Genomic DNA, 27,040 nt, shown 5'->3' on the forward strand with positions numbered 1-27,040 from the left:
TGAATTTACAATCAAAGCAATTTTCCACTGTCTCGGCCGCCGTAGAAATACAACGTGAATCGCTCTCTCTCTTCTGATTGGTCCGTTTCAATCATCGCGGGCTACTTGAACTGGGACAATCTTACTTCCCTTCATGATTCTCTGTAAATAGATCCGAGCGCAGCTGCTTTGTCTGCAGGTTGGTACAACTTTCAGGCCGCTTAAAATGACGACTTAGCGCGGTGTTCTTTCTTTAGCAAGCCTCCTGCCGTATATGGGCTTCATGTTTTTGTTTGTTTTGTTTTTAGCGCCTTAGTTCTAAGTGTTGTTGCCATCTCAACAGTTAAGTTTTGATTAGAAACGACTGTTTAGTCTCTACAGTAACTGCTTGTACACGATTTCTTATCACTGAAAGATCATCGTGATTTATCTGAGCAGTTCTAACAGAAGAGTATCAGTTTTTTTTTTTTGGCTGTTTGAGGGGGAAACATGTCAGCAGCTAACAGACAAGGAAGCGCGGCTAGCGAAAATCACAACCAGGAGAACATGCTAACACGGCTTAGAGGCTCACTCAAACACCGAGCTGCAGCCAACGAGAACCTGGAAAATCTTCCTCCGAAGCAAGTTGCCAACAGAACCGTCCTGGGAGCCCTGCAGAACAACCACAGGAGCAAAGTCCAGAACCAGCGCGGCGTAAAGCAGGTAACAGTGCTGTAAACAGGCCCGTGCGGTTAGCTACAGCTAACAGCTGCTGGCATGCTCTGAATGCAGTAAAACTTTAAAATTACTACAAGTCTACAAAGAATCGCATGCAGATGAAGTGACTCCTGTTAGACTACCTTAATCGATCATATTAAAGCTTTAATTTAGCCTTAGCTTTCATTTAGCCCAGTTGTCCGCCATTTTTATGTCGCCCAGTTTTCCTCGTGTTGGAGCCAGTTAAAGCGGTATACACTTTACAGAGCTTGCTCCCGCCATCACTAACTAAATATTTTTTGTAAAATGCAACATTATTATAAATTCTAATGGTTTTCTCATGCTCAGTCCGAAGAGTTTCCTGATTCAGTCCTTGTGGTTCCAGGAATCATCGCAGCCTTTCTTCTGCAAAAATGAAGATGTTGCAAAGAGCAACGTTGAGAGGCCACCTACCAGGCAACCTGCTTTCCAGATCCACGTGGATGAGCCTGATGAGGCTCATCCAAGGACCAAGGAGGCTGAAGCCAGCAAGGTGAAGCCCACTGTGGAAGAATCTCCCCTGACCATCAGCAATGCTGTGGCACGGCTCCGCCAGCCTCTGGCCACAATCGACATCCCATCATCAATGGATGTTAGCTTTGGTGGGTTTGAAATTTCTCAATTTTTCAACTGTTGTCTTCAGAACATTCAAATTGTGTTTTCTTTCCTCCAGATTCTCCCATGGACATGTCTGTGGTTGATGGGGATGAAAAGCCAGTCAGTGTGAACGAAGTTCCAGAATATGCAGCTGAAATCCACACATACCTTAGAGAAATGGAGGTGAGAAATGGCTGGTGTATAGATGCTAGTGTATTTGAACTTCAATTAAATTGCATATTTGTCCTGTAGTTGAAAACCAGGCCTAAAGCGGGCTACATGAAGAAGCAGCCAGACATCACAAACAGCATGAGAGCCATCCTAGTGGACTGGCTGGTTGAGGTCGGAGAAGAGTACAAGCTCCAGAATGAGACCCTCTATCTGGCTGTCAACTACATCGATCGCTTCCTCTCCTCCATGTCTGTCCTGAGGGGCAAACTTCAGCTTGTCGGGACTGCTGCCATGCTGCTGGCTTCGTATGTATCTGTTTACAACCCCTCTTAATCCAACAAGGTGCACTTCTGTCCCTGTGTAAAAGTGATTGTTTAATACAGGAAATTTGAAGAGATCTACCCTCCTGAGGTGGCTGAGTTCGTCTATATCACAGATGACACCTACACAAAGAAGCAAGTGTTGCGAATGGAGCATCTGGTGCTTAAAGTGCTCTCCTTTGATCTGGCTGCTCCAACAATAAACCAGTTTCTCACACAATACTTCTGCCATCAGGCTGTTACCAAGCAGGTGGAAAGCCTGGCCATGGTGAGTATCTGAAGTTATTCACCTGAGCCTAAAACTGACTCTACAGGCATATTTAACTCGTAAAACTGCATTTGTTCCTAGTACCTTGGGGAGCTCAGCCTTGTCGACTCGGATCCCTTCTTGAAATACCTGCCATCACAGATGGCGGCTGCTGCTTACGTCCTGGCAAACAATACGGTGACTGGCAGGTCATGGGTAAGTCCTAAAAAGGCTAGAGAATCTCCCCTAAAGTAAACGTATCTAGCAATGTTCCACTTAATCTCAAAGATTTAACAATTCACTTCCAAATTCCCTTAACATGGATGCGTTTTCTTCGTCTTGGGATGAGATCTTAATCAGCCTCTGCAATAATTGTCTGGTTTGGATCACACTGAACCACGTTCTATACTTGAACATGCTTTTCTGTTGCATGGTTTCTTGCTGCAAGTGACATTTATTTCCCCCTTCAGCCAAAGTCTCTGGTAGAGATGAGTGGTTACACCCTGGAGGATCTTATGCCATGCATTGAGGATCTCCACCGAACCCATGTTGGTGCTGCACAGCATGCCCAGCAGTCCGTACGGGAAAAATATAAAGGCTCAAAGTAAGTGGTATTGATATCAAAACTTGATTCTGTGATTTGACACTTATGAATCAATTTTTTTTTTTTTGTTTCCCAGATACCTTGAAGTCTCCAGCGTCAGTCCACCAACCAAACTGATGTTGAACTGACCCCTTTCTCCAATGTAGAGGCATACCTCCTGTCACTTTTTTATTTTTTTAGTTTTTTTTTTTTTGTAAATGATGTGCAACATTTTCTATTACGCCCTGCTCTTTTTGGAGTAGTGCTAGATATTTTAGAGGTTTTAATATTTTTTATACTCTGAATCCCAATGTTCATGCCACATGTCAGTTTTTGGCTAATCAAGAAGTTTTAATGGGTTTATTTCCAATAAGACAAAATAGTGAGGTTTAAAACGCTGTTAATGCTACTTTGGCCTTCAGTGTTAAAATACTGGGCCGTGCAATGTCCCAGAACCCAGACTGTTTTTTTTTTTTTGTTGTTTTTTTTTCTAAGCAGTTGCTGCATTCTATAGTTTTCGAATGTGTAAAGAATTTGACCTCATGGGATACAAATTAAAGTGTTTGTCTCTTAGTGAGTCATCTCTCATTACAACAGTGTCTTAAAATGGCAGCATTTTTGTGGCATCCACTGCACTGTAAAATATGGCTCTTGTAAATAAAACTCCTTTAAGCTAAGACCTGTTTGAAGCATCTCTAGTTTTGACCTCATGGGGGCAGCAGAGGATACATTTTGGTCTCGAATGGCAACATGGCTGTAGGTATGAAACTGGAAAGACTTCAATAAACTAATGTCCTAGTGGTCGGGTTAATGACTCGATATGAAAGTAAAATGAGATCCGATTCAGTTTTGATTTGCAATTAAAATGAGCCATACTATTAAAGGGAGATGTAGTGCATTTTGGTATCGGCCAAATCAAGAATGTGCCAATGGTACATATTCAATTTCCTTCTGGCTGAAGGACGGGATGCTTGTACCAGTTTTCATAAGGGAAAGTGAGCCGACACTGTTAGAAATATCAGTCTGCATCAAGAATGTTTCACTTAAAATTATATCAAACAAAATGACCTGTTCCAATTTTCCTGTAATAGGAGGGTAAACGCACCAAGCAACATTTGTTAGGTTTATAAGCAACCAACTAGCAGAACATGATTTTTCTTTGTGCATTTCCTGACCTGTCACCACATTTCTCTACAGCAGCTTCCCTACAATCAACAAGTGATTCCAGTCTAATGCTGGTCTGGTCTCGAGTCATTTTTTAAAAATTTTGGCCAGTAAAATATTTTCTCACTTATGCTACCCATTGGTTGAAAGAATGTGAAAGTGCTCATTTTCCATAGCTGTTTTTAGAAATTGATTTATAATCAGTTTTTTTTTCTTTTCATGTTTAATATCAATATAAAATATTACATCAAATTAAAAAATCCAATCTGTTTTTAGTGCTAATCCAGAAGGAGCTATAGCGCCCCCTGCTGCCCTGCCTGGCACCACCACTGTTGGAGAGCAGTGATGTCTGAGATCCACATCCATTGATGATAAAACACAAAACTAGCAGACAGAATCCAGCCTCTTTACAAACAGACCAGCTTAACCAGAGAAGGCAAAACAGCTTCCAACTGTTTATTTCATTAGAAAGATGAAGCAAGATGCAAGATATACTGTAGAAAAATCTATTTGCCTTTGAGCAGGAAAATTCAAGTGATGGTGACTAAAAAAAAAAACCCCAAAACTTGTTTCTTTTTCTTTTTTTACATTTTATATCGTGGTTTTTAAATGACTAATTCCCATAATGATGCCTAATGTTTTTCAGGATAAATGTTATACTTTAAAGGAATATTTGATATTTCAGGTGGAAAGCAAATATTAAGAAGTTTATATATATATATATATATATATATATATATATATATAAAATCTCAGCCTGTTCATCATGATCTTCCCAGTTGCAAATCTAATTACTCTAGGCTGGAATCTGATTTAAAAAATGTGGTTTGCCTTTTTGCTGCCTCCCATTCAGTGACTTCCTCCCAGAAAGGGAGCTAAAGGCAGCCAATGGCATTGAATTCACCTCACTCTCTCACCCTCATGATAAATAGGGAGGCTGGCTTTATGCACAGCATCTGACAGGGGAAGCAGAGCCCAGCTGCAGAGAGGATTCTTATCTTGCAAGAATGGACAGCTGAAATGCTCTGCACTCAACAGGTCTGCTTTACAAGCATGATACTGACTGACTGGGATACAGCCATGAAAAGCATTGGATTATACCAAACTATGAAGTACTTTTCTTGAACAATGGCTACAACACAGCATCTGAGGAGACCCAAGTGTGGCTGAAGACCTGGTTCTGAAAGTGGAGAGCTAGGGCAAGGTTGTAGCCAGAAACCAATGCCTGCGCCCAGAACATTTCTGGTGGCATCCACCTCGCTGCCCCTGTCGCTGGGATGGGGCTGGAACCTGAGCTTGTACGTGGGGATGCTCTTTGGGCTCCTGTTGCTGATGCTGCTGCTCCTCTGGATGCTCTTTAAGCAGCTCGGGAACTCGGTGGGGAAATCGATGCTGCAGCCCGCTCGCTCTTTCAGACAGACTTGCACTGATCAAAGGTTGCAGCGTGTGTTGTGAAAGATGTGATAAAAATCTGCCAAAAACTGTGCCAGGACTTGGACTTGTTGGAGAGCTTGAAGGTGCCTTTTCAGACTCATGTTTAAGGAGGCTGATTTGCTCTTAAACACTGCTGTTGCCTCACTAAATAAAAGAAGATGTTATTTAAAAACCCTTTTGTGTATTCTTTGACAGCTTCAAGTTTGCTCTTCTCAGACATATGTAGTCTTTACTGCATGCTTAATCTTAGTAATTAAAAATACAGTTGATTTTGTGCTGCAGCTATTCCTTTTCATCTCACCAGTCGTCTTAGACAGCCAAACCTAAACAACTAAATTAGTGAGTAAAAGCACAAGGCATAATTAAATCTGCATCCCTATTGATGGCGATTAAAAAGAAGCTTTTAGGGGGCAATTTGCACTCCTCTCATCTTATTGGTGAAATGCCAGAAGGATATGGAGGAGGTGCGCCACTAGCTATCCTCCACTCCCCTGTCCATGTCCTTGTCCACGCCAGAGAACAGAGCAAATGAGACTCTTGTGGGAAACAGATAACATCAACAGCAAGTGTTCACAGGTTTAATGCTGTTTGAACTCCATGCAGGATGCACTAGTGGTTGTTGTGCTGTGCACAGGTGGACCAATTGTTAAAGCTGGAAATATACTCCATTAGTTTAGAGTGGCTTGATAAATGTAGCTATTAATGTGTTTTAGCTTGGGTAATTAGTTAGAGGTGCAAGACGTGTCTTTTATTTCCATGTCTGAGAGGAATCTATAGACTCCTGACCCTCAGGGAGAGAACTGCCATTATTCTGACAGCTGATTTCCCTTCTGGAACAACATAATTAGTCTAAGATTCACGGCTCATTAAGGTGATCTCTCAGGGTTGGAAACATTTCTCAAAGGCTGACATGTTTACCTTAACTCAGAGTAACAAAGTCAGTTAATTCGAGGGGTTTAAGCAATTGTTTAGTTCAATGACAGCAATCTCGTAATAATTGGTGACATAAAAGACAAACATCCAGTTTAAAAGCTGGAACAATAATCCGACTCCCTCAATTCTCAAAGCTCATATATACAGATGTGACAGTTGAGGCAATTTTCTCTTGTGTCAGCTGGCAAGAAAGCAACGAAGAATATTTCCCCAAACGATTCCTGTAAACATTTTCTCCCAAGGATTTTTTAAATAGTCTGCCAGTAAACACATCATCTCGCAGCTTTTGTCACACCAGCAACTCTTCAGGGATTCCTCTTAAACAGGTTATTTCAAAAATAACTGCTGTCAGCTTATCTGCTGCCTTCAGCAGACCTGCAGATTAAAGATGTATGGCATGCTTGGATGCATGTTTTCAAACCGGGCTCTCTCACTCCAACTCATCCTCTGATATTATAACTAAACATTCTGATGCTAAATGTTTCATTTCTTTTATAATTCAAAGAACTTAGAAAAAATGAAAAGCTAAGATGCTGTGGGGCTTTCAGACAGACAGATGACTGTTGGAGATTATGTGGGTTCATAAACTGCAGCAGAATATATATATATATATATGAGGCTTCTGCGCACAATACCATTGATTTCAGGTTATCAACAACTTCTGCTAAAACTACACAATTCAGCAATTAAAAATAACCTATGAAGAAATTACTTTAGAGATAAAGGAAAAACAAAATTATATTCAAGCTTATAATATCGATGCTGATGCATACGCATCACACATTTTAGCCGTGCAGCTGGATTATTCTCCAAAGGCAGACAAATGTTGCATTTTATAGTTTTTGACCAAAATAAGAGAGAACACTGGACAAATTATTAGAAATGTCATTTGAATAATATTAAGCATCATATCAGTAACAAGCACTGCAAATAAGTATCAAACACATCAATATTGTTCTTTCCTAATGTAGTTTTGATGGGGTATTGGCATGAAATTCAAACCAGGCATCTGCAACAACAAAGAGACCAAGAAATGTATTAGAATCAGTTCATAAATTAAATTATGTTCACTAAAGTGGAATGTAAGGTAAGAAATAACTGAACAAATGTAAGTAAGCATCTAAAAAAAAGGGAAGAGAAAGTTGAGGGGAAAAAAACTGCAATCAGTAATTATTTAGAGAGCAATTTTACCGCCTGTCAGTACAAATGGCATTGCATGGTTTAATCCTAGCAGACAGCTTATAGAAAGGTTTCATTAGCAAGGTGTCACACAAGAAGCATCTCAAGACTGGTAAGGTGATGTCAGGACCTTTGCAACCTTATTGATGCAAAACTTATTGATGCTTTTGGGTGTAAGCATGTTTCTGAAGGTCTGCATGTCCCACTAACCACCACTGGAATCATAATCATAAAGTGAAAAGCAAACTGTCACCCAAAACCAGCTTCCAGATTTCTCACAGTGGAGTTGAAAGAAGAATTTGTAGAATTGTCCAAGTGCCTCCATGTACTTACAAAGAGCTTCAGGAAAACATTGAAACATCAGGTAGTTTTTCATGAAAGCAAATGATGCATTCAGCCACCATGACCTCTATTTCCACTGCCTAAGAAAAACATGTTGGAGCTCAATTATGGAATTAAAGCTAGCATTTTGTTGAGCCAATAAAATACTTCAAAATGCAGTCGGGTGAGCTGGGAAAAAAATCTAACTCTTTTTATGCTAACCAGTATATTTGGATCAGAAAATGCATGGACACACCCCTAAAATCACCATGGCAACAAAGACATTTGGTGGCAGAAACATTATGATGTGGGGCTATTTTTTAGCAGTGCAAACTGATATTTAATTGACAGATAGTGCATGAAGAAATGTACTTAGATACTGTTGATAATAATTTGGAGATTAAATGTGGCTACATGTTTTAGCTAGTGAATGACCCCAAACACACAGCAAAGTAATTTCTCAGTTGGTTTCAGAGAAAGTAAGAGAAGACTCTTGTGAAATCAACCAAATCCAATAACTGCAACAGGATCAGGATACTTCCAGGTAATTCTAAAGCCAAGGAAAGGGCTCAGATTTCCAGTTCATCAAGGTTCTGATCTGGATGTCCTGATATGAGTTTACATCAGGCAGCTGTTTTCATCCGAGAGGGAAACTTTCCAAAAATACTTAAGAGTATTAAGAGTTTTAGATTGACAAAATAAATTAAAATTAAGAGGCTGATGGCGAGAAAGACTATTTTTCTGTGAAAAAGTAATTTATTCACCATGACTGATAGAACTCTTTCCACATTGATAGTGGTAACAGTGAAGGTCATTTGCATGGGTGTGAGGTCTAGAGAACCAGGTAATAGACGTTGACATGGAGCCTGCTCTCTGCTCAGAGAAGGTGACAAACAGAGGCCATAAGTGGCAGCTTATGACTGATGATGGTGGTTATTGTTTGTCAGTCAACACTGGACAAATGGAGCCGCCTGCAAGCAGCAATGTAACCCAGCTGTCGAACACAGAAGCTCTCATAAAAACACTCTAGTGTTGTTTTGATACAGAAATGTTAGGAAAGTAAAACCTATCAGACGTTTTTAAGCTTCTGCGCTTGAATTGTTTCTGAATAGCTGATTTTTTTCTCCAAGTTGAACAAATTTCATTTTGGCTCATGAGAAAAGTACTTGAAAAAGCAGTTTAAGGATATCACCTTGGTGATATTATATTAGGGATTCATTAAAAATGAATTTTAACAACTTCTGGGAATTGTTAATGATCTTTGCTTTGCTTCAAATCTCAGTTAATCACACATTGATTAGTTAGATTATAATCAATCAATCAATCAATCAATCAATCAATCAATCAATCAATCAATCAATCAATCAATCAATCAAATTTTATTTGTATAGCCCATTCCAGCGGCAAGGCATTTCAAAGTGCTTTACATAATTAAAATAAAAACAAGAATAAACAGTGAGAAAGAAAAAGATTTTGAAAAAGATTAAAACAAATAAAAATAATAATTAAAAAAATATTTTAAAAAAAATATAAGGTTCAAATGTTTCACAAAAATTATTTGATTTCAATTTTTCATGTCAAACATCAGAACAAAAGAATGCATTTTGTCTGAAATCAGTTTAGTTTATTACCGTTTTTCTCAGTCTCTGTGGTGCGTTTTCCACATCCCCATTAACATTTGTAAACTGTTATTGCATTTCACAAAATAATTAAAACAAATTGCAAAACCTAGTTGATAACCAGCAAAAGCATGTCACTTGATCTAAATGGATAGTTCATTCCTACATTTTGCCGTTTGTAATTGTTTTGAGAAGAGCACTAGCTGTTGTGCAAATGTTTATGATGGTGTGAGATAGATGTGCGGTGCCCAGAGAGTAGCTTGTCCTCCATTGATGTTGTCCAGATAGCAGTCCAGAGACCAAATCTCCATACAAATGGAGAGATTTTATGTAAAAAAATAAAAAATCTCTCCATAGCGCAATTGTTTATTGTGATTAAAGGAAATTGGTTTCATGTCAGTCTGGAAGTATGTGATATAAAACGATGCGCTCTGTTACCGGATCACCTCCCAGATGGTGTTCACACTCATCGTCTCACAAGCCCTCACTTTAATTAAGGTTTGCTGGAAAGGAGATGGCAACCAGGATATATGAGCTATCACTGTGCTGTGCTGGGCTTTCTGGCCCCATCAGGAACCTTCTGTTTGGGTCCTGGTTGCTTTAACACACGTTTACCTGCCAGATAGGATGTCAAAAAAGTAAATCATATTTAGGGAAAATGAGAAATAGCACCAAAGTAATGACACATTGGTGATTTATTATTCAAAATATCAACAACTTCTCTTGGGCTCTCATCCATCACAATGACAATAATTATGGAATATGAGATTGACCCCCTCTGGACATTTGCTTGGGCTCTTAAGCTCCACTTCTATTCTGTAAGCATAGATTTTACATGTTACCCTATAAATAAGGCATTTACAGACAAAATACATTTCCAAAATATTTTAACATTTGAAATTAGTTTGGCATGTTTGTGTAAAATACACAAAACATTTATTCAATAGTGCTGGTTCACTGTGTCTGAATTTTGATAGTATTTCATAATGTTTTTGATAATAAGTCACTGATTGAACTCATATTAGGAATGTTAGTTTGGTAGGGCTCAGCCCCAAACATAATCAGGAAAGAAACAAACACTTATTCCAGTTGATGGTGTTTTTGTGTCATTTGTCATTATGTCTCCATCCAAACACTAAATCTTGTCTTGGCGTTTCCCCATCCTTTTTGTGTCTTGTTATTCTACATTTTCTTCTTATATCACTAAAAAGCAAGACATTACTTAAAAAGCTCTTAAGCTGAGCCATGCTTGGTGTGAAGTTTGTCGGACAAAGAAACATTTATGTCGTGTCTCTGGGGAATGAAGGCGTTTGTTTAATGTCTTTTAAAAAAGAGACACGGAGGTGGATGCATGGGGTCATTATCTCTTGTTTCACTGATGTGGAGTGAAATGCAACACTTCCAGCAGATGAGGTAAGTGCCTCTTGCATGCTTTCTCAGTTGAGGAGGAGCTTTAAAGACCATAATAATAATAAAGAGCTCACCTGAGCCACAGATCAGCTGTGAGGAGAGGAAGACACAAACCTGTTGGTAAGAACAGAAACCTGTTTAGGTATTTTTTATCAAAATTGTTGTTGAACCAATTGTGTTTAGGCATGATAACTCACCAGGATAATCTGTGGTTTTCTTTCTTTTGCCTTTCAGTTTAAACCATCCATCCATATAAAATGGTAAGTGCTGTTTGCAGTTGTTTTATTTTTTGACTGAAAACAATAAAGATGTTTCTTTATAGTAGCACCAGCTTTACCCAAGATCTAAGATTAGGTGTGGTGTGTTGAAGTCACACAACTGGGCCAACCTTTATGTTTGACTAATGAACTACATGTTGCCTCTGAAAGGTCATTGCCTAATCACCTAAATGGCACTGACACTTCAGGGTTTTCCTCATTTCTTCATTCAGGAACACAAACTTTTTTCTTTCTAACCCTAAAAGCCTGATCAGTTCTCCAGTTTCTTTTTACCGTATATGTACAGATACACTATCTTTTAGCTGATCCCTATTTCACAGTTAGAACTTTCCACAAAGAGGTGCTCATTACTAAAACAGGAGTTTTAGTTTCCTGCTGTATACTTACATAGCAGAATAGAGAAAAGGAGCTCCTAAATCTGATACACTTGATTTAAGCTGTTGCGACACCTTAGACTGTCTGATGAGGATAAGTAGCAAGAACTTAGTTTCAGCTGATGACATTGGTCTAATATGTTCCATATTAAATTACATGTTTATGGAAACACTATGGGCACAATGGACTGAAGTTTACAGTTACAGTTTTGAGACAATGCTGCCTGGTAGCATTTTGTTTGACAGAGACGTAGTTTAGTTCTATAATAAGCATGGAAATTATACAACATTTTAACCCTAACCTGTATTCAGATTAGTTTTATGTCTGAATAGTTCACTGAGTGGTTTATGTTATAGCCTTCTTGATTCTTATAGGTGTAGTGTTACAATGATTACTTTAAAACCAAGACATTTTGCCAATGTCTTGGTAAGAGGAAAATATTTTATTGCTCTTTATGTAAATAATTTTTCTTTTCTGGAAAACACTTTTGAATACAACAGAGTACATTTTTAACACCCACATGACAGAGCTAAAGGTCGAGACCTCAAACTCGATGAGTAATGGGAAGTTTAAGGAAACACCGTCAATGGTTTTAAAACCTATGACAGCTTTGATGGCCGTTGTTAGTGATTAATAGAGCAACTGCTGAGTTATTTGCGATCCTTTTCAGCATATTAAACTTTTTTTGCAGCAGCAAAATTAAGCATTTCTGTGGGATATTTATTATTTCCAGCAAGACAAATGGTTTCAAAAGCCATTCAGGCCTAAAGTGTTTGCTCTAATGATTGTTTGCATCATATTTAACACTTGGTGGGTGTTTCTGATTTACTGTCTAAAAACAAAATAACGGTTAAATATTTCAGGGGAAAAAAGAAAATCAGAGTATGAACATGAGGGTTTACTTTCGTTGTAATTAACACACATATATATATATATATATATATATATATATATATATATATATATATATATATATATATATATATATATATATATATATATATATATATATATATATATATAAAGTTTGTTGTCACTTTTGGAAATAATGTTTATCCTTTTTCCCTGCTTCTGTCTACAGGAGTACAGAGGCAGCGTTAGACCTTTTGTTCATTTCAACGCAAAACATGATGCTGAACTTCTTCATAAAGCCATGAAAGGAATTGGTAAGCATGCTAAATGGGGGAAATAGTTGAATCTTAAAAAAAACCTTTTCTGTAAACATAATTTTATTTAATACAGAATGATTTATAATATCCACAAAGTCCACAGTGATAACAGTAAATTTTGTAACTCACACTTTAGTTCATTAATTGAAGATTTATATTGAGATTTTTGCAGTGAGGCTGTGAAGTATAAAAGTAATAAACTGCGGTAGAAAACAACTTATTGTGATAGTAGCTGTCACTCAAAATGACATTTACATCAGCATTCAAATACACATTGAAGCTTTGCTCCAGTTCTGACCAGCATTACTATTCTGATGTATCGTCACGTTCCTCCCAACAACTGTATTATCAGAACAACCTATTTTATGTCCAATGAAGCAGAAACTATACATGTTATATAATCAGTGCTTTACTAAAGTTTAACTATGCAACAGAAATGTAGCTGCCAACATGAACACCAATTAGATTCCCTGCACAAACATGTTGCTGTCACCTTTATTAATAATAATAAAAGAAAATTCTCTAAAATGTTCTTATAATTTTGGCATTTGACAAATGCAAATAATTTTGGAAATCCCAACTAATCTAAAACAGAAAAAGTTTGGTCTGATTTAATATCAGACAGTGGAGAAAAAGGTTTAACCATCATTTTATAGTATGTAAATATCTGGTGTCAAATGAAGCTTGATAGGACTTTCAGGTTCTTCATAAAATAGAAAGCTTAAACAAAAAATATATAATTGGTGAACAGCATGATATGATAAAGAAATTAACATTTTCAGTGTCAATAAACTGGCAGCCGAGTTGATATTTTAGTAGTTAGCAGTTATTTGAATGATGTCCCCTGCTACAGGCAGAACGGAAATTACATATTCACATACAATCACTTTGTAGCTGCAGTCACTTTTTCACAGTTTGACTCAGATATAGATAAAAAAAACACTCACAGCTAAAGCTATTTGCTGGTCAGTGAGTCGACAAAATCAATGGACATCAGCAGATGTTTTGTACCAACAAAGGACAGTTTAAAATGAAAGAGAAATAATTTCCTCACCCAACAAACTTCATCATCAGAAACAACACCTGCAGTCGCGTTGGTGGTTTGGCTGTTGGCTCCCGGTTCCTGTCATGGCATCAGCATGAACTGTGTTTATCCTTTCTAATCCTTTGGTTGGTGAGAAATCTAGGACTTTTTCTCCCACGTTTCTTGTATTATAATCTCATCCATTCAACATCTTTCTAAGCCAAATATGTCGAATCAAGATAAAAGTGTTTCCTTTGTACAACAATACTGCATCAGATGCCAGGGATCCATGTCACACATTATTACCAATATATGCTCATCACTTCCTGTTTTCAAGAGAGGTGAGGCTACAAATGTTTGGTTGTCAGGAAGTGTTTTTAGAAAGGGTTATTATAATTAATTTATGTTTTATAAATATGATGCCCTTTAATCAAGTGCACTTGATTAGCAGTTATTACAGAGGTATCATTAGGAGGGTGACTTATAGTTAACATTAGTTACTAGCTTGGCTTTTGATGATGTCATGTTGTGATTGGTTATATTGTATTTTCTCTGTTGAAGCAGGAAAGGTTAAGTTGAATCTTTTCAGTTATTGATAACCTTGGAATAGGAACCTTTTACTGACTGATGGGAGTTTATGTTTGCTTGGAGATGGAAAATTATTTCTCCAAAGCCATCAAACTCACCCACTATTAAAATCAGCTCTATTTGGAGCATCTGAGCACAAAAACACTATATGTGTTGAAATGGAGCAAAATATGTTGTTTGTGACTGATAATTAGCCGAATTTTTAAACATAAATTATTTAAGCACAAAATAAATGCATAACTTGTAATGAATTTGTTTTACTATTATTATACATCAAAACACAGTGTCCAGAGTTTTTACAATAAATGTATTTCATGAAACTGTGTTACAGGTACAGATGAAGATGCCATTCTCATGGTTCTATCCGCCCGCAGCAATGATCAGCGTCAGCAGATTAAAGCAGCTTATAAAAAAGCCTATGGGAAGGTGAGTTCTGGAAAGTTAAAAGAAAAACTAGCAGCAACTGGCTGTCACTAACCTAAATATAGAGATAATGTTTTACTCCCAGGATGAACCTAGAAGGGAACATGTTTATACACTACTTAAAAAAAGCTTCTAAGAACCAAGTGTAAGTCAAATTATAATTTAAAACCTCAAAGTTGATTTTTTATACCTCTGTTTAGATCCATATTTTTAATCTACTCAACATAATTCAAAATCAGCCCATAATAGTTCAATTTTTGCTCAGTTGGGATTTATTTACACCCTTCCCTGAAGTTATTCTTCCTCCATTTAATTTTATGTCCTGCATAAATTACTTTGTCCATGTTAATTAAAAAGAGACACATGCTGCCTGGAGCAAGATAGTGGACACAGACATGTTTTTCTGATATGCATGTAGTTCTAATTAAAAAAGGATTTTCACAAAACAATGAGCAGTGATCGAGGATGAAGGTGCACTCATGCATTTGTGTTGTCATATTAGTGATAATAAAAATGTGAACAGGTCTTGACTCAATGTTTAGAGCCAAATCCCTAAAAACTTTCAGCAATGTCCACAACAAAAGTTTAATGCCTGTCAGCTATCATTTCAGAAAAAAAACCATTTAGGTAAAATAGTCTCCATAGAGCAGAAAGCTGCACAAATTGTTGTAAAGAAACTTGGACATTTCATGCCCTCCTGTTCTGTCTCACTGTCAGTTTGTTTTATGGCCACCTGTGGAGGTTATTACTGGTTCCCTACTAAAAATAATCACTGCCTCAAGTATAAGTAGAAAAAACAGAATAAAAAGATACATGAGAAAATTGCAAAGTACCCCCCGGAATATCTTTGAATATTACAACATTATATCAAGCGAGGCCCTGAAAAAATTATCTTTGTTTTCAGCACTATTTCAGAGCACCTTTATTGCATGATATAAAAATCAATGGCTGCCCTATGCTGGTCATTTGGAAGAAATATATCTAAAGCCAGAATTTACAAATAAACAAATTAAAAAGTATGTTTTTTTTTTTTTTACTTTTTAAAGATATCAAATATGGTCCAGAGAAATGATCAAATGAAAGATACCTAACTATCTAGAAATGAATGATTAATTGTAGGCAGATTCAGGTTACAAACGTGACATTTAAGTTGTTAAGCAATTAAAGTATTATTCAAGTGTTTTATGATAAATAACTATTTGCTGAAGAACAGTCTGAGGACAGACATGTCTGTGAATCTGGGTGGAAGGTTAGTTCCTCTAGTAATGAGTTATTTTGTGCATCAGCTCAGGAAACAAACTTTGCACCAAGTCTATCTCCAGTGAGACATTTTGGGTGAGAGGCGGAGTCATGCTGGACAGGTCGCCAGTCTGTCGCAGTTTGTATTCAATAAATATAATTAATTTAACCTTGCTAACTCTTTTTGTGCTGGTTTAATCCTTCGCATACAGATCTATGGAAGGTTTACTGTTCTTAACACTAGCTATCTAGCTATCTATCTGTTAAGCTAACTGTCTGACGACATACATAGCTACAGAATAGTTACACAGTAACTGCGATGAGTAAAATCTGGTTTATATTTTCATATCTTTGACATATGAGTGACCCTCGGTTCTCTTTTTTTCCAAGTGCTGTCTAGACTTTTAATTTGATTATTTCAACCTGCATCACTCATTTTGCCAGGATGACTAATACATTGTGGGTGTAGATTTCTACACAAATACATTTATTAATGATTCCGGTCATCATGTTATTATTCATTCTGTGGCGGCAGGACTTAGTCAGTGCACTGAAATCGGAGCTCGGCGGGCTGTTTGAGAACCTGATTGTGGCATTGATGACGCCGCCGGTCTTATATGATGCAACTCTGCTGCACAAGGCTGTGAAGGTAACTAAGAAAACTTTTCCTGAAATGCTTCAATTTGTCCAGGTTTCTGGTCTCATGTGCAAATTATTCTGAATTCCCAGACCAAGTAATTTGACATTAAATTTCAACATGTAAGTCCCTCTTTTGGTGTTCATTATTTAACAAAAGGAACTAGTCTAATCTCATGAAAATTACATTAAGGTGATTTTTTTCCCCTCATAGAAAAATCTATTCTGTCTTAGAAATGGATTAGATGTAATTCTAAACCTTTGGCTCATTTAGGATGCACTGACTTATGAATGGGCAAATTGGTTCACATCTCCATCTCCATGGTTGTCTGGTAGCAGCTGCTCTCCTTCATACAGCAGAAATACCGAGTGGATGTGCTGCTGCAGTAATTCAGTCATAAATGTTTAAAAATAAGTAAAATTTCTGAGGAGGAAAGAGGTGGAATTTGAAGTCAGCCCATTTTAAAGGTTGAAATATAAGCGTGATGACACACTTGGTGTTTTTACAATAATTCAGCTGTTCTGTATTGATACTTTCCAAGCAACAAACATTTTTATTCAACAGTCTCTTGATTTCCTCTTTCTTTATATTTTTACAGAGTCTTAAAGTGGTTTTGACCAAAGATGTCCAGGCTTTTTGAAAACCCTTGAAGGTTTTTCTTTGGACCATGGCAGTATTTATTTATTTATTTTTTGTCTACTAATGCAAAATAACACTCAAAATCCAATTCAAAAATACTTTATTAATCTCAAAGGGAACCTAAACAATGCTGTAACTCGTATTATCCAAAGTGGATGCTATTTCAGAATACCCCATGTATTTTATTAACACTTTTGACTAATGTTAAAGAAAACTGTGATCTTCAAATAACTATACACACCCGTTTTATAATTAATTGTCATTGTAATTTTAGTTATTAGTGCATTGTTGAAACAATCAGAGGCAGATCATTCATGAGTAGTAGAAAATCAATTTGGGTTTAATGGAGGCTTTTATACAGTCAATTAAGTGAATTCAGTTCATCACAACAAATCGTAGCTCTAGATCTATGAAAAGCAGCCTGTGCGATTTCAGGGAGGAAGTTTACAGCAATCAGTCCTTCAGAGTAATCATCCCTTAAAATCCTCAGATCCTTTAATATTCATCGGAATGTGATCATTTAAATAGAAGCCTTATAGTCTTCCATTGTTTCCAGCAACAAATGATCATAAAGCAAAATCACAGTAACATAAAAAGAACCAAGTCAGCAAATTCTTCCTGTTAATAATGTGGCACACAAACCAAAAAAAGTGATTTTGAAAATATGCACTCTTCTGTAAATCTCTTTAATCTCTTTGCTGTTGTTTTCATCCCTCCTATTTTCATAAAATCACATTCATTATGTTGCTTATGGTCAGATCAGCAAATAATTATAAATATTGGAACAGCTTGCATTAAAAAATCAGCAGAAAAAGATCTTCCTGCAGTTGGTCTTTTTCATACCTTTTTTAATATGCTTCTTGTTCTCCACAATGAAAACCATCTGTCATGATGTGTCACGTTAATGCAATGGATGACCTTTCATTTCTCTCTCTATCTGCTTTGGATCAAGGGTTGAAATTGTTTTTTCTCTAGCGCTTCACATCACCATCTTAATGTATTTTTATATTTAACATTAAAGATGAATGTTTTCTTTGGTTTTCTTCTGAAACAAATAAAAACATAAAACATTTCCTGATTTTCAGTTTGAAGACATTTAGAGACATTTCTCCTTTTTAGATCACTCTGAAGTCTGATAAAAAAAGCACATTTATATTGTTTCATACTGAGCTCCGGTATTCATGCACTCTGTTTGCTTCCCAGGGTGGAGGGACTGATGATCAGGTACTGATTGAGATCTTGGCCTCCAGGACTGGTGATCAGATTAAAGATATCATCAAAGTCTACAAGAAAGGTGATGTAATGAGGCAGATGAACAGAGAAATTATGATTACTAGAACTGCAGTCAGGGAGTGGAAACCATGATGAATTACACCCTAGAAGCATGAAACCAGTTTTGTGAAATCCCCATTATAGACTTGAAAACGGTCTTTAAACTGGTTTAAATAGTTTAAATCATCTAAGGATGAGATTTAGGTAGGTTTAAGTGGGATTGAGTTTAATTCTTCAATGATGCCAAGTATGTCTGCATATGAATAAAGAGGAAGGTTTTACCTTCAGCACAGTAAGAAACCAGATTTTAATCTCTTGCATCATCCTCTCCTTCTACATTTTTACTGTGTTATTCAGATGAAAGAGACCAAATTCTGATGCCACGGATTAGAGCTGGTCAACACAATCCTTTTCACATAACATGGAAAAAAGGACCAAAGCCAAAGAGCTGTGTTTCTCTGATCTGGAAAAAGAGACATTCCTGTTAATCAGTTAATCATTCCTGTTGTAGCTGTCCTTGGAAGATAGACCACAATCGATTGCATCCATAAGCAACCAAAATGCTGTGAGTCTAAGCTTCCTTTTGTTTCTTTTTCTCATTTTTCCTCCAGAGTTTGGTGGCAAACTGGAGAAGGACATCAGCAGTGACACCGGAGGGAGCTACGGGAGGCTGTTGGTGATCCTGCTGCAGGTAGAGAGCGGACCGCCTGGGAAGACTTTCCTGTCATGATAATGAGAGTCTCTGGTGATCTCATTACAAAGTCATGAGAGTTTTAAGTCTGAAGTTGAGAGGTGACTGGTAGATGTGTTTTTTTTTTACTAGCGACAGAAAGGTAATCCCACAGTTCTGGGACCTTCTCAGGATAATTTAATCTTCCCGGGTTAGGTTCAGTAGCACCCTGAGTTCATCCACACTGAGCTACTTTTGATTCTGTTTGTCACCTTGTCTCTCTGCTTCTGCACCTGCCTGTCCTCTTACATTTCTACTGTTGTTGGCTCGCCAAGGGGAGCAGGGAGGAGGGAGTGGAAGAGGATAAAATTGAAAATGACGCCAAGGTAAGAAAATACTAACATTTACATCTGCAAGCAAACTAAAAATGCATGAAGAAATGCATTGAATATTGATTGTTTTGGTTATTATCAAACAGTTTTCACATTTTGCACCAATATTGCCTCAAAACACATATATTAAAAATGAGAAATATTCAGATTTTCAAAACTGAACTAATGTATTTTAATTGGTATTATCTCCAAAAACAAAAAAAAATGTGTAAACTTCTACATGACTGTAGATAAAAATTTGATTAAAATATTGGAACATCTCTTCATCACTCATTTGACCCAATTTCACCTTTTACTATATCAAGTAAGCACAGAGTAGTTATGACAACAACAAAAATACATTGTTGTATCCATGTGATTTCAATGGGACTGTATCAACAGTGTCTACTAATCTAATTCATTAACTAACCATTATCAGTGTGACCACCTTTGTTTCGGCAGTTTGTAGTTCTGGAGCATACATGATGACAGTGGCACAAAAAGTGGGTATGCAGGGTATGCAACTCATAGGGGCACAGCACCAGAGGGGGTGCCAAAACCCCGTCTGGAGGGGGCGGTGCGCCGATGATGTTTTCCCATACACTTCAGCGCGCCTTACGGTCCTTCACCTCGCGCACATAACGAGGTAAATGTAGCGAGTTTTACCCTTCACGTATCGAGTGAATCGACGCTCACGGAGCGAGTGAGCGTCACTCCTTCACCCTGACGTTCCTTACTTTGGGGAGGGGGGGGGGCGTGCCGATCTATGTTTTTGCATCCACCTGAATAATGTGTAGTTGCGCCACTGCATGATGATAACAATAAATGATGCCCACTAATTCGGTGAAGGTAACAGTTTCCAAAAACAATGTAAAGTTCTTCTGCAGTGAGACATTTAAGACAATGAAACAGCAGACCAACAGCGAGGTCAGATAACAGAATGCACAATGATATTTCAAGAGAACCCAAGAGCTCCAGACAGTACAAGCCTCAGGTGTTTACAGACCTGACATGACAATTGTAGAAAGACAATCGAGGAAGAATAACAAATCTGGATCTTTGGAAAGTTGCTCTTTTATGTACTACCGTGTTCTTTGACAAGATTAGAAAAAAACATGGACGTCTGGACCTACGCTCAGCACCATGTTAGGTGAAAACCAAACAGAACATGTCAGCACAAACATCTCATACCAACACAGTGGTGAGACGATGACTCAAGCATTCTTTCACCTACAGGTCCAGGGCACTTTTCTGTCATTGAATTTACCATTAAGAAATCTGGGCAAAAAAGTATTCTCCAGCCAAATTATGAGATAATCATAAACATTAAGTTGGGTTAGAAGGCCAAAAAACAGCAGCAAATCTGAAGCAGACAGGCAGAAACAGGAAATAATTAGTGTTTCATTTTTTTCTGTACACAAAAGGTAGACAGGGACAACTAACTCTTCCTCCATATGCTGCGCCTCTTCTTGCATCGCTACAGAACATTAGTTTTAAACACAATGAGCTGCATAATCATCCTTTATAGATGGACTTCTCCCCTCATTTGCATTTTACTACTCCGATAATAGAAAGCTATTAAGCTCTATGACTATACAGATTGTAAGAAGAGACTCCCCGGACCTGCTGGGAATTTAAGAGTCACCTCCACATTAATTTGGTGACAGTTTTTACGTCCTGTAACAAGCAGCACAAACAGCTTTGAAAGGTGAAAATGCAGAGGTGCATTCTAAGCAACAATCCAGAGGACAAGTATAGTAAATTAAAGATTAATTTAAATTCCATAATCCTTTTTGCCAACATGTTGTTCTCTGAGCTTGTAGAGCAGCTAAAAGCAAATCTGTATTTGTCTATAGAGGAGCCTCGGTCAAAATGACAGTATTAACCTTTGGTAAGAGGACATCTACTTTAAAAGTCATTTCTCTATTAAGAAGCAGTGAAATGGGATCTAACACATAAAACCTTTTCATAATGTGTCTGTAAGAACATCACAATCAGCTTTTTTTAACTAAACCATTCAGTGATCACTTCAGGAGAAAATTACAAGGTTCAATGCGTTTATCAAATGATCATGGTAATTTGTCATTTCCTAAAATGTGAGTTGTATGAGAGGAAAAATGGAGAAACTATCATTTAGCTGCCAAGAAATAAGCCTAAGGTTAAGAATTTCTCTGTAACAGCAGAGAAGAAAGTGAAACACACTTATCCTCGGGTGTTTCTGGTCAATGTGAAGCCCTTCATTACTGCTGTCACACCGGCTCGGCCAGGTGGCTGCATATGTGTGAACACAGGTGTGTGCTCTGCCATTACAGGACCTGTATGCCGCCGGTGAGGGGAAGTTTGGCACAGATGAGGAAAAATTCATCACAATTCTTGGCAACAGGAGCTCTGAGCATCTCCTGAAAGGTGAGGTTTGGCATTATAATATCAGAATGCTCGCTCGATGGTTGCTGCCCTTTGATAAGCAAGGTGGCCCAAATCCCCAGATCTCAGCAACAACACAGCACAGATCCAGGTATTATGGTGAAATGCACAACAGCCTCAGCCTCAGCAGCTCTCCTGTGGGGCAAATATTGTTTACTGGAGTTGCAGGTCACAGAGGCAGGTGGTGAAAGTTTGAGTGGTAACGAGTCAATCTGAGGACATAAAGTGAGTTAGGTATGAAATGGATGAGTTTGGACAGCAGAAAACTCTGTTGGGTTTACACACATTTTATTTTATTTTTTTTACTATTGAGAAGTTCAAAATCGGAACATAGTATAAACATTTGAGCCTGGAAAACTGTTGATATTTTATAAAAAATTTGAAACACAAATGTCAAATGCAAATATGATAGTGATGTAAAAGTTGAGAGAACATTGTTTGCATGAACCACTGAGACATTTTCAAGTCTCAAGTAGATTTTCTTTATCCCTCTGACAACCTATATTGGAAAGCCTTCAAAATGTCCTTATTTTCACTTAAACTTCAATGTTTTCCTTCTAAATAAAACATATAACTTTGTTAGTTTTTGATGCGTACAAGAAGATCTCTGGCTCTGACATAGAGGAAAGCATTAAAGGCGAGACCACTGGGAACCTGGAAGACTTACTGCTCGCTGTAGGTAAGAACCAATGACAAAGACCAATACTCCCTCTGAGTTTTATGATCCTGACAAACACATTTTAGCAACATTTAGACTTGATAGTTTAACACAATTTCATCTTAACACTTTTTAAATGAAATCTCTTGTTCATTTTCTCCACAGTGAAATGTGCCAGAAATGTCCCTGGATTTTTTGCTGAGAGCCTCTATCAATCCATGAGGGTGGGTACCGATATTCCATCCACACACTGCAAATATAAAATGTCTCTGCCACATTGGGAAACTAAAGGACCAGTTGCAAATTAAATAGTAGAATAAATAACAACACTGGTATTTTCTTCCACTCTCATTGCTGGTCAACCTTCCTGTCTAACTCTCCACAAGAAAATAAAGGTTCCTAAATCCTGCGTATATCAGGGGTCCAATGTAATACTGTGTAACATCATAAGCTATTGCTAGCATCTGTATATTTTCTCTCCAACTTCTCAAACTTTCTTTTAGACCCTTGAAATTGTCTTGATTTGGATTTCTCAAAATCTTTTACAGTTTTTTCTTTGAATGTTGGCCACATCCTCCCCCACTTAAATTGCTTTTGAAGTAGAGTCACAATCATCGGCCTTTAGTCTCCCTGCAATCAATTTGTATGTGCAATTTGGAGGTGTGTGTAAGAGGCCTGGGCATGGCATGACATTTTTTCTTCTTAGAAAGTGGGTGATGCTTTGTTAGACCAGAAAACCACATTACTCTGTTGTAGAAAAGTAGAAGAAAATAAAGGAGTTTATCCATAAAAGATTACATCTAATTCGCAAAACAAAATAAACTTGTCAGAGATTATTTTTGTAACTTTTAATAAAGGTGCCCATCTTAACTTTGACCATCTGTTTTATTGGGTATATTTAATGTTCAGCGGGCTGGAACTGACGATGACACCCTGATGAGGATAATGGTGTCCAGGAGCGAGGTGGACATGTTGGACATCAGAGCAAACTTCAAGAAGATGTATGGACAGTCTCTTTACACTACCATCCAGGTACAAATTGCAAGAATTCAAAACGTCAACATTATTTAGTATTTTTAATAAACACACTAAATATTCCAGTCCCTTTAGAAAAGACAGTAGGATGTAAAATCATCCATCTTCCAGTTTTCACCTTGCCTACATGGACACATCCATCCTGTGCATGGAGCTGGTTGCGGTGTGGGTGTGCTGCTGGTGTCACTGCTGTGATGGAGGAGGGATTGCTAATTTACTTTAAATGTCTTGTTCGCTGTGATGGGACTGCTTTCCTGCTTCTCAACACGCTGAAGTGAATTAATCTTTTCCCCTGGGACCAGATGTTCCTACAGAGAAGAATTATCACTCTCTTTCTTTGTGAAACTCCCAAATCTCTGAGACAGAACAGATAAATTACACATTAGCGAATAACCTTTGAATAAATGGAACAAAATGCATTCTTGATTATCATTTCATTTAATTGAAAAGCTATTATCTTTTGAGTTATCCTGTTTATAAAATCATTTTGATAATTTTTGAAAAGGTTTCAAAAATGCATTTTTTTTTTTTACAAAAAAAAACAAATGTTCTCACTCACAGCTGCCGTTTTGTGTCAGTTATTTTATTCTTTATACTCACAGTTCCCACGATTGCCTTTTACCCTCCTAATGTCATTTTAATTGTGTGGCATTTTGCTGTATTAAAACAGGAGGTTTATCTCTCTGAGCTGCTAAAAGCTCATACAGACGTGGGTTTTATATCAATCAATATATATGTATATATATATATATATATATTCTTCATATTGTAACTTTTCAGATACAATATGAAGATTTAATTTAAATTAAATTTAACTAAGGTGGAAACTTAGGATTTAATTTCTCTTTTGGATCAGTAAAGTATTTTTGAATTTGAAACGTATGGCCATGATTGCAAAAATCCAAATAGACAGCTCTTATGACAATGCAAACTTTTTATAATACCCAGACCAAACTGTCTGGAAATCGCAGACAATTTTATTTTTTAAAAGACGCTGGAGTTTGGGATAATATATTTGCCTTTTATCATCAATAGAAGACAGTTTGAGCTTTCTCTTTCCCTCTCTGCTCTTCAGTCCTGCCCCACATCCATTTTCCATCCATCATTCAATCTTTTCAACTCCTCTGAGATTTGGGATTGTAACTCAGAATAATTGTCCAAACATTGTCTTAAGCCAAAAAGTTGTGAACAAAAGTCTAGAAAAGAACAAATCACAACAAACATAACAGAGCTACTCCAACATGCTGCCACCATATTTCACACAATTCAAGAAATATCAAGAAGTTACTAGAATTTGTTCCAGAACTTTGCTCATTTGCTGCTTTCATTTACATTTCTGGTAGTGTTTTATGAATTGTATAAAATGTCTGATATACATTTTCTTTGATTCTCATTTCTTATTTGGGTAAGAACAGTTTGAATTGAATAAATCGAAAAGAAATTAGCTTTAATCATGACATTATTTGTTTTTATTTCCGAGGTGGAATAGTGAAGGAATTTCAAAAACAGAAATTTGGCATACATTTAAATTTATTGTGGATTTTCTTAAAATCGCAGAGTCAAGATTATTCGTATTTGATCAAATATACAGATTTACCTCAACTAATATTTGTCTCTAACATAGTTGCACAGAAAAAATACAGGCTATTTTTTAGTCATAAGCAATATTCTGGTATGATTCTAGTTGGATATTTGATACTTGAAGAGCTCATTAAAACTGGTTGCTTTCCTGAAAGGAATCTATGTTTGAAACATAGTTCCATTTTTATCTTTATTTAGTTTTTAAACTGAATATGGAGTTGTTCCAGATGCTTAATGTTAACCTGTTTTATTTGTTGATGTGTGTTTAGGATTATTCTCTTGTTGGAAAACTAATTAGGAAATAATTTATTTTAAAAATGTACCAGTACCGAAGGCAGCAAAACACCTCAATTTGATGCTACCTCCACTGTGCTTGACATCTGTTTTACTTTATCATGCCTGAGATTTTGCAAAAGTCCTGGCGAAAGATCCTAACTAAACAATTTAAATATGTTTTGTCAGTTTTTATAAATAAGAGTGTGCAGTATCTTCAATCCACCCTGGAGAAATAAGAAAATAATCAAAGGATTAACCAAATTTGACATTCTTTCCCCGGATGAGTGTTCGAGCTTCTAAACCATTAACCTAAGTTTGACAATTTTGCATAAATCACAACTCTTGACATATGAAGAGTCTTTTCTGCCACGGCACGATTTTCCCCCAGATGTGAAACAGTTCTGCCAGAAAGGACATAACCAGTTTGAGCTTGTGTGTTCTGCTGGAGGGTACATCGCCATGTGGAGAGGAGGAGCAGGATATCCAATCATGGATCCCCACACCCACACACATGTCACATTAAGAGTCATTGTTACATCCAAAGTGTCTCTGGAAAAACACTGAAGGGAAATTGATCAATTCAAACACAAAAGGAAGAAGATTTTTCTGCCTGTGACTAAAAAGGGTTCCACATCTTTTCTTTTTTTCTTTTTGTAGGAGGACACAGCAGGAGACTACCAGAAGGCGTTGCTGTACCTCTGTGGTGGGAAGGATTAATCATGTTTGAGGGATGAGACAGTTCTACTCACAAGGGATTAGATATCGATCCATCTTCTTTTTCCTTTCTGACTTTGCTATTGATTGAATATATGTAAATTATCCACATATCACTTTAGACAGCATATTTGCAGGATGAATGTCGCGTACAGTCTACTTCATACATTCATTATCAGCAGCCCTTTTTGTGATCAGTGTTGATGCAGATTTCAATTTAAAATGGAAAATAACGAATATTATCCTAGATGATAAGTTAATCTAATGTGGATCAGCTTCAACAAGCTCACATTCATGGCAATTGGTTATCTCTTTTATGCTTTTTTTAGAAGTTAAATCAGCTCACAGAAAATAATACTGCTGATCAATTATTTAAGCAACATGTCCAGAGCACTGCTGCTGTCATTAATTACAAATGAGATGCTGAAATCCAAACCTGCTGTCAGTAATCAATAAGTAATAGAAGGGCATTACACACTTGTTGGCTTAAATTAGGACCTTTTCATGAAGGCACACGCAGTAAGCAACCCACAGGAGATGACAAACGGTCCACTTCACTGAAGCTTAACCACAAGGTGGCAGCAAAGTTCAGAATCCGCCCCAAATCTCAGCGCAGTGACCCAACAGAAATTAACTCTCCACTGTAATAACATTTGTTTTTAACTTAATATGCTTATTGAAAGTATTTAAAGTTAAATAGGTTCCATTGTTCTTAAACTGTAAGAGATTTTATGGGTTCATCACAAAAAATGAACCCATAAAATAGTTTAGTGTAGTAAATGGTTTAATTAAACAACTATTTAATTAAATAGTTATTTAATTAAACTATTTCATTAAACATTAAATAGTTTAATGTTTCTCAATGTCTTTCTGCTTTGTTTGTCTATTTCTTTATATGTTACTGATTTTCAAATCTAATACGTATAATCTTTGTGAGCATTTAAATAAATTATGAAGCATTGCCCTACAAGTTTC

General features: G+C 37.0%; 2 protein-coding genes across 2 annotated transcripts; both read left to right on the forward strand.

Moving 5' to 3' along the window:
- Positions 1-3,309, forward strand: ccna2 (cyclin A2). Its single transcript, XM_008421107.3, has 8 exons — positions 1-681; positions 1,061-1,316; positions 1,388-1,494; positions 1,564-1,787; positions 1,866-2,070; positions 2,152-2,265; positions 2,520-2,653; positions 2,730-3,309. Exons 1-8 carry the CDS (start codon positions 469-471, stop codon positions 2,779-2,781), a joined length of 1,305 nt encoding a protein of 434 aa, XP_008419329.1. The 5' UTR covers positions 1-468; the 3' UTR covers positions 2,782-3,309.
- Positions 3,310-10,600: 7,291 nt separating this feature from the next.
- On the forward strand, positions 10,601-27,040 carry anxa5a (annexin A5a). The gene is made up of 13 exons (XM_008421106.3): positions 10,601-10,812; positions 10,927-10,952; positions 12,427-12,511; positions 14,458-14,552; positions 16,324-16,437; positions 18,268-18,358; positions 18,948-19,027; positions 19,342-19,392; positions 21,690-21,783; positions 22,385-22,480; positions 22,625-22,683; positions 23,369-23,491; positions 26,009-27,040. The coding sequence occupies exons 2-13, from the start codon at positions 10,950-10,952 to the stop codon at positions 26,066-26,068; spliced, it is 951 nt and encodes a 316-aa protein (XP_008419328.1). The 5' UTR covers positions 10,601-10,812; positions 10,927-10,949; the 3' UTR covers positions 26,069-27,040.

This window comes from Poecilia reticulata, chromosome 10 (assembly GCF_904066995.2).
Source record: "Poecilia reticulata chromosome 10, P_reticulata-male-v2, whole genome shotgun sequence".
Taxonomy (NCBI): Eukaryota; Metazoa; Chordata; class Actinopteri; order Cyprinodontiformes; family Poeciliidae; genus Poecilia; species Poecilia reticulata.

Excerpts from the sequence above, each read along its gene's own strand:
- ccna2 (XM_008421107.3), top strand. The coding sequence starts at position 469 with ATGTCAGCAGCTAACAGACAAGGAAGCGCGGCTAGCGAAAATCACAAC. Across the intron at positions 2,266-2,519 it reads CGGTGACTGGCAGGTCATGG|CCAAAGTCTCTGGTAGAGAT; the intron begins GTAAGTCCTAAA and ends TTCCCCCTTCAG. Across the intron at positions 2,654-2,729 it reads GAAAAATATAAAGGCTCAAA|ATACCTTGAAGTCTCCAGCG; the intron begins GTAAGTGGTATT and ends TTTGTTTCCCAG.
- anxa5a (XM_008421106.3), top strand. Across the intron at positions 18,359-18,947 it reads CATCAAAGTCTACAAGAAAG|AGTTTGGTGGCAAACTGGAG; the intron begins GTGATGTAATGA and ends TTTTTCCTCCAG. Across the intron at positions 21,784-22,384 it reads CTCTGAGCATCTCCTGAAAG|TTTTTGATGCGTACAAGAAG; the intron begins GTGAGGTTTGGC and ends TAACTTTGTTAG.